At 39.3% G+C, this 11,481-nt stretch overlaps 1 protein-coding gene across 1 annotated transcript in view; it reads left to right on the forward strand.

The window, feature by feature from the left end:
* Positions 1 to 10,696, forward strand: part of CERKL (CERK like autophagy regulator) — a 58,734-nt gene extending 48,038 nt beyond the window's left edge. Inside the window, exons 11-13 of the mRNA XM_072980953.2 lie at positions 2,298 to 2,394; positions 5,528 to 5,703; positions 7,786 to 10,696. Coding sequence (XP_072837054.2) covers positions 2,298 to 2,394; positions 5,528 to 5,703; positions 7,786 to 7,867 — 355 coding nt within the window. The 3' untranslated portion in view covers positions 7,868 to 10,696. The remainder of the gene's footprint in view (positions 1 to 2,297; positions 2,395 to 5,527; positions 5,704 to 7,785) is intronic.
* The last annotated feature ends 785 nt before the right edge of the window (positions 10,697 to 11,481 follow it).

The raw sequence follows: 11,481 nt of genomic DNA on the forward strand, positions 1-11,481 counted from the left end.
TCAGTCATTTTGCTTGGAATTTGTTATTTCACTTGCAGATGAGAGACTCCTCTCAGCATTTGGTGCACAAATCTGACCAAAGTCTTTATGTATTTGTCACTGTGGAGCAACTTTAATGAGTTATTTTTGGACTTTGTGAAAGGGGGAGGGGAATTCAAAATCCACTTATATCTTTGATACAATCTGGGAGTAAATCTCATGGAATTAACTTCTGAGTAAATATTTTAAATATTTCAGTAATTTTTATTTCAATAGAATTGAGTAAGAATGAAATTGGTCTGTTGACCAGGCAATCCCCTTTACTATGTTTGCTTAAAACATATGTCTCCATGGACATCTGACATTACTTTCTTGATCTAGGGAGTAAACCATTTCAGGAACAACAGATATTTGGGAACTCATATTGAGTGCTAGTCAGGGCTTGGAAAAGGTGTATTTATTCCCAATGGGTAGAAACTCATCAGAGGGAGATCCAAACTGGAAATAAGGAGGAATTTCCTGACAGTGAGAACCATTAAGCAGTGGAACATCTTGCCTCCCGATGTTGTGGATGTCCCATTGCTGGAGGTTTTCAAGAAAAGATTGGACAGCCATCTGTCCAGGATGGTATGAGGTCTCCTGCCTTGGGCAAGGGGTTGGACTAGAAGACCTCAAAGGTCCCTTCCAACCCTACAATGATTCTATGATTCTATGAATCCCCTGATGAGCATAATGGTCATGTTGGCTGGAAGATTCTGGGAATTTATTTTTAGAAAGTAACATTTCCAGGCCCTAGTAATAACATGGATGTAAGGCCCTGTTGTAGCCCATAGCAGACACTGGTCCTGGCGCTAGCACATTTTACCATTTAAAAGGAGCACAAAGTGGGTAACGTGAGCTTTGACCTGGATACTGAGACATTGCCATGGGGCCCCGAGAGGGAGAACAAAGCTGTGATTAGAGCTTTATTACAAAAGGAAAGATGATGGATAAAGCAAATAGAGAATAGATGACCTATCAGTCACTGAAAACTGTCCCAAAGAGAGTGGACAGAAAAGAGTGAAAGAAACAGTGCTGTTGTGTGATGCTTGAACTGAGAGGGAGAGTTTAGTATGAGTGGCAGAAGGAGGAGATGGAAGCTGCAAGAGCTGAGGAGGAAGACAGAAAGAATTTGCCTATTCTTCCTCAACATCTATCAAGAAGCATGTTTCAGAGAAAGTTTCAGTGAGCAGGATCTTGGGCAGCAGGGGAAATCCAGAAAGAAGGGAGAAAACTGTATTTACAGGATAATCACAGAATGCAGGGGTAAGACAAGAGGTCTCAGAGTGGATGCTTTCTAGAGTGGGTCAGATCTGCTCTTGGAAGTCATACTTGGTTTCAGATACCCAAGACCTTACCAAGTAAGCAGAGATGGGGATTGTTGCAATATCTTCTGGGAAGGATGAAGAACGTGCAAGAATGTTAGGCTGGCTCTGGACCTTGTAAATTGGCAAGGGGCAAGTTGGAACCCCATTTGAATTAGGATATGGAAAATTGGGCTAGGCTGATGGCTCACATAATGCAGAGGGCTTGGAGAAGAAAATCCATGTTGGTAATGAGTGGTGACTGTTCCTGTCAGACTGGATGCAGGATGTGACACTATCAGCTCATGTAGACATCCCACATCAAAGCTGCCAGTGTCTCAGAACAAGCTGGTGATATCACAGAATGATTTTGCTGCTCTGAACTAATAAATTTGTGCCTGTAAGTAAGAGATAAAACTGCTGGCTGGGTAATAGGAATCTGGTTGTGGAGTCAGAGGCTGGGAGTTTGATTCCCCGCTGTACCTCCCAAGAGAAGAGCCAGCCGGTGTGGCCTTGGGAAAGCTGCAAGGTCCCAAGATGTGTCCCCAGAAGAAGGGGGTGGGAAAGCACTTGTAAGTACTCTATACCTTGGACACCCTGAAAAAGGTCGCTATAAGTCAGAATTGATGGCACACAGTTATTGTTATTTAAGAAAGGGATGGCCCTTCAGCCTTGTCCTTTGTCTGTAATATGGAGATGATAATACCAATATCTGCAGGGTTGTTTTTAAGGATAAACAACATATTTGTGAAGAACTATGATGACGACTTTATACCAATAATTACTATTGATGCTAATATTGACTGAACTTTATTTTATATAATTTATTTTAAAAACTGTGAAGTACATGAAATGCTAGAGGTACCTGTATCTTAATCAATGGACATCTGAGGTTTATTTCCTTTATAATAGCACTGATGATAAAAAAAATGGCATCAAATTTAATGTTTTAATTGAACTATGTCATTTTTTTAGACTTAATGATGGAACCCTTGCTCTTATTGCTGTACGAAATACTTCTCGTCCGGAATTTGTTAAACACCTGAGAAGATATGCTAGTGTGAAAAACCAGGTAACAGCTTATCTTTATATTTTGCAACCCCAAATTGTTTTGATTAGATTTATTTAACCACGGTGTGTAGCAAATACTAGAACAGGTAACAGTGGCATGATTAGAAAAACAAAGCAAAATATCTGAAACATAATATTAAAAAAAAAGCCGATAAAGATTTAAGATAGAAGTAAATGCTTTGCAGAAGATGTTGGTGCCTTTGTAAGGAGACTTAGCTTCCTGTCAGAGTACATTAGCCCACTTTTATCTGATTTTTGAAAATCACCAATCAGACTAATACCGATTAGCCTATTTCTGTCCATCTGTTGTGGTTTAGTTATATATGGTTCTTACATATAGGGAGTTACTAGCGTGTAAAGCTGCTAAACTGATTGTGAAAAATCTATATTTAAATGAAGAATACATTGAGGTTAGAGTCAAATGGAAAGTGATGACATTTTGTTGACAGAATTTTTAATGTTCATCTGTACACACAGTAAGGGAGGAAGGAAAAAAAAGATTAACAGCACAACAGATTCTGTAGTACATTTACAGCTTTAACACACAGAGAGACCAAAGTGGCACCCATCCCATGCAGCGTTATCTTTAGCTGGGGACCAGGACGGAAGAGAGTGTGGTCTTTTGCATCACTATGGGATGTGCTTCATGAGTATTTATTCAGAAAGCACTAGAGGAATACTTCCTTAAAGGACTAGAAAACAAGAGGATTTCAGAGTTGTGGGAGACTCAGATTTGTATTAAACACATGGAGTCTTCTCAAGGCTGCACTAAGTCAGATCCTCTTAGGGTTGAGTTCTGGTAAATATGAGCAAAAGCATATGCCTGTGTGTTTGTCTGAAATTGTTTTGTGGAAATTGCTTTTCAGTGTTTTGGAAGTCCCAGGGTCGAGGTTTGAGAAACTGGATCGTAGAGGAAAGTGCCATCATCACCACCAGTTTACTGATGTGAGATGGTGATGGAAACGCAGGCAGCTGCAGTCTGTTGACCCTTTCAAATTACTGACAAGGTCCCTGTTGTAGTGTATCTCTGGGGCCTTTTAAGAACTGCTCACCACTTGCTGCTAGGGTAAATCCAAACCAGGTGATGTCTGGTCTACACATTTCATTGCTGATTGAGACAGAGGTATAGAATGAAGGTGAAGATCAGCATGACATAAGAGTATGTGATGGTACATATTACAGGGCCAAGAGAAGAAGTGTTACTCTAGCATTTCCATATCAGGCAAAATCCAAAGAAACAAAACAAAACAAAATCTTGTGAAGACTATTATATTTGTAATGTAAGCTTTCGTGGACACGCCCACTCTGTCAGACATAAAGAAAGAGAATGGAATGAGATGTAGACGACATAACAGTTTCACATTCTAAATGTTCATTGGTTACATGCAGCGATTAGGCCTATGCACCTGCTGTAAAAATTCTTCAAGAAGACAGAAAACAGACACCGGGTCTGAGTAGAGATGTGGGGGGAGATAAGAGAGAGGGGGTAGGGTTGACGAGATAATTAAACCTCAAGAGGGAAAAGAAAGACTGAAAGAAGTTAGCAGAGTGTTAGTGTAGGGAATATAGACAACTTTTACCTTGGTGCCTTGTGATGAGAGATGGGCTTGGTAGTTGTGAAGAAACTAACAGTGGGTAACAGCAGAAGTGTTACATTTGGTAGTGACTTAAGAAACCTAGGCTTATATTCAATCCATTTCTATGGGTGTCCATCATATATAGAATTTTATTTCAGCTGTTTCTCTCCGTATTCTTGATTTGTGATGATTCTGTCTTCTTGAAGAATTTTTACAACAAGAACCTAAAACAAACATAAACCCAATTACTGCATGTAACCAATGAACATTTAGAATGTGAAACTGATATTTTATCTACATTCCATTCTGTTTCTTAATGTCTGATGAAGTGGATGTGTCCACCAAAGCTTACATTAAAATATCAGGGTTAGTCTTTAAGATGCCACATGTTTTTGTCTTTTGTTTTGCTTTGTTTCTTTGGATTTCACCTGATATGCTTGCACAGACTAACACGGCTAACCTCTTCTAAATCTGTCATTTCCATATACTCTTTATTGCAAGGAAAATCTTTTAATTGATTACTTCCTATTACAGTAACACAAAAGCAGAGCCTCACAGACCAATTTCTGGGTTTTTTGAAACTATCCTCAGGCAATTATATCTTTTAATTTAGAAAAGCTGAACCCATTTAGATCATTCCAGGTAGATGAAGATTTTGTGTTGCTTAAGGTGTGGAAGCACAGGACACTGTTTCTTGTGGGTTAAGTGAACATTTGCTTTTCTGCTGTCCATCTTTATTACTGGATCTGAGGAGCTCAAATACAGTTCCATGCAGCACAAGTTTCCTTTAAATCACAGGTTTTAAAATAAACTGTGAGTACTCATTAGTTTTAATGGGCCATTTTCAAAGCTAGGTTATTCATTCATTCATTCATTTAGATTTACATACTGCTCCATTAGTGCAGAGCGCTAATTATGAGAGGCATTTGCATTCCACGGAACATTCAGGACACAATCCAGCAAAGTTAGACACTGTTGATGTGACATTTTGGACCAAGGTTTAAGTCATTTTCGCAGCAGACCCATTAAAACTGATGTGACGTACATTATCTCAGGCTACCTTAAGTCCCATGAATTTTAGTGGGCCTGCTCTAACTTATGACTAAATTTGGGTCCAAACTTTTGATTGCAAGTCGTGCTACTTAGACACTTATGGCCTACATTTAAAGAACTCTTATACTGAAAAAAAGAATCTTTGCCATGGTTGCCATTTCTAACCATGATTGTTTTAAAAGCATTGCTAGATTTTCTGTCTGGCAAGAAGAAAGAAATGAGAAAAGAAAAGCATTGATGCAGAGGAGGTTGCACTGCGCTGCAGAAATGTATCTTCCCGAATCAGGACTTTCTAAACTTTATATTGTAAGACCATTTGAGATTATTGTCAAGTTTAGTGTGTTTGAGATAATTGCTGACAAGTGTTTTATTCTACACATACAAACGAAAGCATATGCACATCTTCTTCACCCTTCAAGGGGGGGGAAATCAAAATGGCAAGTGTCTTAGAATGTTTAACGGTTTCTTTTATAAATGTTCTTTTTGGGTTTGTTTGTTTTTTAGTTCAGTTTTCCTTTTGTTGAAACTCACATTGTGGAAGAAGTAAAAGTTTGTCTGAGGACTGAAAAGGAAGATGGCACTAGAGACAGATTGAATTCTGTAGATTCTGCACAAAAGGATACATACCCTTGGAATGTAGATGGAGATTTAATGGAATGGCCATCAGAAGTTCATGTTCGGTAGGGTAAAACGCGGGCACGTGACCTTTAGTAATCACTAACTGGTTCATTAGAATTAGTAATTCCTCTGATATCTACCTAATAGGTTTTGCGTACTATAGTTGAAGACTTTGAATTTAAGATAGGCAGAGCTGTGTGGGGCCATGTTAGGGTTTGCCTGCACACTATGCTTCTGGTCCAGTTTCTCCAGAGTGCATAAAGCACGCGCGCGCACGCACGCACACACACACACACACATACGGGGTTGTAACCAGAGACTGGAAAATCCGTGGAAAATGTTCACGTTAACATTTGATAAGCTTAAAAACTCGAATCAAATTACATTTATGGTGAAAAGAAGAGATTTACTTTAGTGATTTAATTTTCATTACATTATGTTACTTTAATGTCTTATGAGAATAAAAGTGAAATTTTCCAGTTTTTACTTTTCTCCTCACTTTTGGCTGTATTTGGAGAGAATTCAAGAGGTTCAAGCATTTTTTAAATTCCTATTTCCTGTCTATTCAACTGAAAACCTTCTTTTTTCCCTTTCTCCCTCCCCATATAATTTCATGTCCTTACCTTTACAATTTCTTTAGTTTGCTTTAAGATAGTTCATCTGGCTGAGCAATAGAGATCTTGGAGTGGTAGGAGAAACAGGGGGTTTGTTACATAATTTAAGGATGATCCTGTTGTCTGGGAACAGCTTTCTTTCTCTGTACTCTCCCATACCTGACTAAGTTACTGTTGTAGAAATGCTGATGTAACCCCCCTGATGTAACATTACGTTAAGGATTAATTAAATAGCTCAGTTCCATTAGATGTCCAATTTAATTGATAACTTAGTTGACTGCAATATGTAGTTTAGCAGCAGGGTCCAAACTGCAGTGCCATAACCCACCTACCCCCCACTGGTCTTATGTGACTATTATGCTTAATAACAAATGCAGCAAAAAGTACACAAGCTAGATTCTTCTCACCATTGTGACGGTGTTCTGTTTGGTGTGTATGTTTGCTCGGCTGTTCTCCTTTACAATGGTAGAGTTGGTCCAATGCCTCTACAGTATATGGGATTATGTAACATGTTGATTGGTCTCTAGGCATCTAGGCCTATCTGCCAGGTCCACAAATTTGGTGAGGCTATCTGGTGTAAATCCAGTCCTTGAAGGCATGTATGTCAGAAATGTAAAACAATGAGAGTGGCAAATACCTCAAATTATTTTATGATGCATTATTTGTTTCAACCTTGGGGAGATAGCAAATGCTTCCGAGTGCTACAGAAGTAAAATGTAAAACTGCACAATAACCAGTGTGGTATAATGGATAACGTGGTGGACTAGGACTCAGGAGACCTGGGTATAAATCTCTGCTTGGCCATGGGAACTCACTGGGAGGGGGAGTGAAACAGGTGAAACCAGGTCTGAAAAGATCTCACTTACCTTGAAAGCCTATTTAGGGCCACAATAAGTCAGTTCTGACTTGATGGTACATAACAAAGTTGTGCCTGTCCCTGCACACCAGAAAATACGTTTCAAGACAACTATACAGTTCTAATCAGGTGTTACACTGAGATGTCACATCCTGTTTCAAGTACAGTTGTAGCTATGTGCACTGTTTCCTTTCCTTGTTTTGTAATGCATGAGAAAAAATTGAGCTGGCCAGTGAAACCAGTATTTCTTACTTACTGTCAGGGAGGGTCTCTGAAGAAGCTTCCTCGCCTTTGCTTATTTCTCATGGATGGAAAACATAGACCTCAGATTCTCTAGGGCTGCAGTTTCATTTGTATAGTGTTTAATATTAATAGCTCTGCCCATTTGATTCAACAAATTGGTTACATGAATAACCCATTTGTAATAAATTAAATTGGCATACAAGAACTCTGGAGAGTAAAACAGACCTATATTGTTTAGGATAGTAGCAAAACTTACGATTTTTTAATTTGTAAAATTATAGGTAAAATTAGAACTTTTTTTATTTCTGTAGAGTTGCTCATAAGTGCTCAAGTAACATGTCATATTACTATCATAAAGCTAATGATGTTGATATGACATATGTCACATTATGTCATGTGTAATATCTCCTGTGTTCTTCTCTCATCTTCAGGGTACATCCCCAGTTAATTACTATGTATGGAAGGAGCGTTGATGCCATTGATCATCTAAAAGGATCATGTAGCTGTCTTTAGAAGGAATTTATGAAGAGATTATGTGTTTCCTAGCAAAATCATGTTTCTGTCCAGATATTCCATTGTCTGTGATAAAATGGTGCAGACAAAAATCCAAGCCTGGATGATGTCAATTCCAGAGGTGGATCCTCTTCTCTTGCTAATTTCCAGTGAGAGGGGAACAAGCTTCTATATCTTCAGTTTTCAACACTGTGACTGTTTAGTTGCTGCTAATATGATCGAGAGTTCTCAGGGAAATAAAATGGAATTATGTAATGCTCAGAAAAGCCTTGTGTAAGGAAAAAACAAACATGATTAAGGTGTTTGGAAAGTTGGAATGTAAGGTATTACCAAATGATGACATCCTCTTAATTAGCTTAAATATCTAATAAGTGACATATGGGGTGAGTGTGCAATTGCACGACATCTTAAACAGAAAATAGGCAAGAAAAGAGTTTCTCAGCCTTGTGCTGTGAATCATTTCGTGTAAATAATATTGATATCACTTTGTATGGAATGGAACCTTAAAAGTGCTGGTTTTTTTTAATTTAACTTTTTTGAAATAAAGGACATGATTTAATTTAATTTTTATATATACAGAAAGGACTGGATCAGGAAAGGAGGATGTGTACAAGTGTGTTTCTCCAACTGAGGTCCTGCCTACAGGGCCAGATTGTGGTTGGAGCAAAAAGGCCACTTCACGTCCAAATTTCAGGAGGAGGGTGTTTGCGCCCAGATGGTGTTACTCTTGAACTCCCCTCACTTCAACTATTGACTATCCTGGTTGGACTCCCCCTAGTAGGGATGCCCAAGGCAGAACAGTCAAGACTACGATGCATCCACGCTCCTCCTGGATTAATGGTCCCATCAGCAGAAGAGAATGGACAGTTCCATCAGTGATGGCGGTAGGGAAACCCCTGTAGGGCAGCTACCAGGTGGCAGCACTAAAAGTAGGAAACAAAGCAGAACCAAGTGTTGAAGAATTTGACCTAGAAATTAGAAACCAAGAAGGAGAGTTTTGTGAAGTCAACAATCTAAATGCAAATGCATGCTTGAGGCAACCAGACAGATTACTGTACACCTGGACATCACTAGATGGCCAATACAGAAATCAGATGCACTACAGAATTGGGAGCAAAAGACAGAAGCTGTAATATCATAGAAACAGAGAATAAATCCTCATAAAGAATAGATTTCCATTACTAAATTCAACAACCATAAATCAAAAGAACTGTGGATCAAAACCAGAGACAAAATTCCAGTACAAAAAGCAAAGGAGAGCTTAGAAGATGACTCAGAAAATTGTTATTGATGGATGAAAAGATAAATAAAAATAGGGCCAGAATCCAGAATGCAACTTTTCAATGACTTGTGTAGAGACAAAAAACAAACCACAATTATAATCGCTGGTGTGAAGAAATAAGAGGGGGGAAAAAGAGAGAAAACTAAAAATCTCTTCCATAAAATCCAAGAAATCCAAGGGAAATTTAAACCTGATATAGGGACCCTGAAAGATCAACAAGAGAACATACTGTTTGCCCAGGATGAAGGAAGGAGAAGGCAGAAAATAAGGAAACACTGTACAGGAGAGGTGTGAGAATGACAGATTCACGAAGAGCCGTGCAATGAAGAACCGGCCATTTTAGAAAGTGAGGGAAAGCTACCAGGGGTGGGCATTTCATTTTTAAGGAGTTCCATTCCCATTATCCACACGGCAGCAACTTTAGAACCACTGTATTGCCTATGCAAGCAAAGCAAAGCTCATGGTGTTGCAAAAAAAGAGACTTTTACTCTGTATGGAGCGAGAAATGCCTGATACTATGCTTTATATGTAGATAATAGCAAAGCCTTTATGAAGATCCCAAGATCTTGTTTTGAAAGAAATGTGTGTGCCTCACTACTTGATTGTCCTGAGGCAAAACTTGTATTGTGGGCAAGAAGCTACTGTTAGAGCAAAATATGGACGCTCAAGATAGCTTCCCATGGGCAGTGGGGTCAGACAAAGGGTACATGTTATCTCCCTGTCTGCCTTATGTCATCAGCTTCCAACATTAAAACTTCTAAAAAATTAATTTAACATCTCCTCCTCCCCTTTTCTAGGTTCTGATTCTCCCCAAGACTCCCTTTTATTTATTTATTTATGTATTTATGTATTTATTTATTTAGATTTATACCTTGCCCATCTAGACAGATAGTCTACTCTGGCCTTTTGCCCCGGGGGAAGCCTTTGGGAGCCTTGGGATGGTGGATGGAAATGAAGATAAGGCAGGCATGGCATAGCTGAACCAGGCACCTCAATATTAGAGATGTGGGAGATGATTCTTTTGATAAACTACGTTTTTGGCCTCAGGGGGAGGAGTCATGGGCAGTACTCAGAGGCTTGGAACCAAAAGAAGGATGGAAATAAGCAGCACAAGGGACGTGGTGGCTCTGCGGGCTAAACCGCAGAAGCCTGTGCTGCAGGGTCAGAAGACCAGCAGTCGTAAGATTGAATCCACGCGACGGAGTGAATGCCGGTCGCTTTGTCCCAGCTCCTCGCCAACCTAGCAATTCGAAAACATGCAAATGCGAGTAGATAAATAGGTACCACCTCGGTGGGAAAGCAAAACAGTGTTCCCTAGTCACGCTTGCCACGTGACAATGGAAACTGTCTTCGGACAAGCGCTGGCTCTACGGCTTGAAAAACAGGATGAGCACCGCCCCCTAGAGTTGGACACAACTGGACTAAAAATGTTAAGGGGAACCTTTACCTTTTTAATTCCCATGTATGGGAATCTGCAGCATGACTCTATGGCTGTCCTAATCCAGGCCTCTTTATCAGTCAATAAACGGGGTTCTAGTCACCCAGCATTTTGTATCTTCATTCTGTGTCAATGTTTGGACTTTATCCAATAGCTAGGATTGTATAATCAATGCAATACCACCAAAGGCAGTGTCTCCTAAACATCAGGAAATAGAGGGCCAACTCTCTTCTAAACAGATTGTATTCTGCTGCTTTTCTGTAAGTATATATAGAAATACCCTTAATTTCATGTCATCTTTTTAAAACGTTTATACTTTGAATTACAACTTTATCGGAGGTAAATTTATTTATTAATTTTAGGAAATATCTTACAATGGTTAAGTTACACACACTTAAGCTTCAGGGAGAAAGATAAACCTGACAAAATTAGTTTTGTCATATCCCCTCCCCCAAGTCTCTACCAGTAATGCACAGTATTTGTAGCAGAACTTGACCAAATTTATGACTAGTATTCAACTAGACTGCAAAAGAGCTACCATTAATTTGCTTTCTGCTCATGGAAGGTAACCTTACACGACTTTGAGGGGTTCTTACATTGCCCTATACCACAACTCGTGTTCAATCCTGATGGGTTCAGATAGCCAGCTCAAGGTTGACTTGGCCTTCCAGCTTGCTGAGGTCAGTAAAATGAGTACTCAGCTCATTTGAGGGGGGGGGAGTTGTTTGCATAATTGTTGTAAACCACCCAGAGTTGAAACAACAAACTCACCCCATTCAACATGGTCCCATTTTCATTAGCTTTCCACCAATTGAGCTGCGAAACACACATTTATTTATTGGACTTATTTATTTATTGGACTTATATACCGCCCCATAGCGCTACAAGCACTCT

Source organism: Pogona vitticeps, chromosome 1 (assembly GCF_051106095.1).
Source record: "Pogona vitticeps strain Pit_001003342236 chromosome 1, PviZW2.1, whole genome shotgun sequence".
Taxonomy (NCBI): domain Eukaryota; kingdom Metazoa; phylum Chordata; class Lepidosauria; order Squamata; family Agamidae; genus Pogona; species Pogona vitticeps.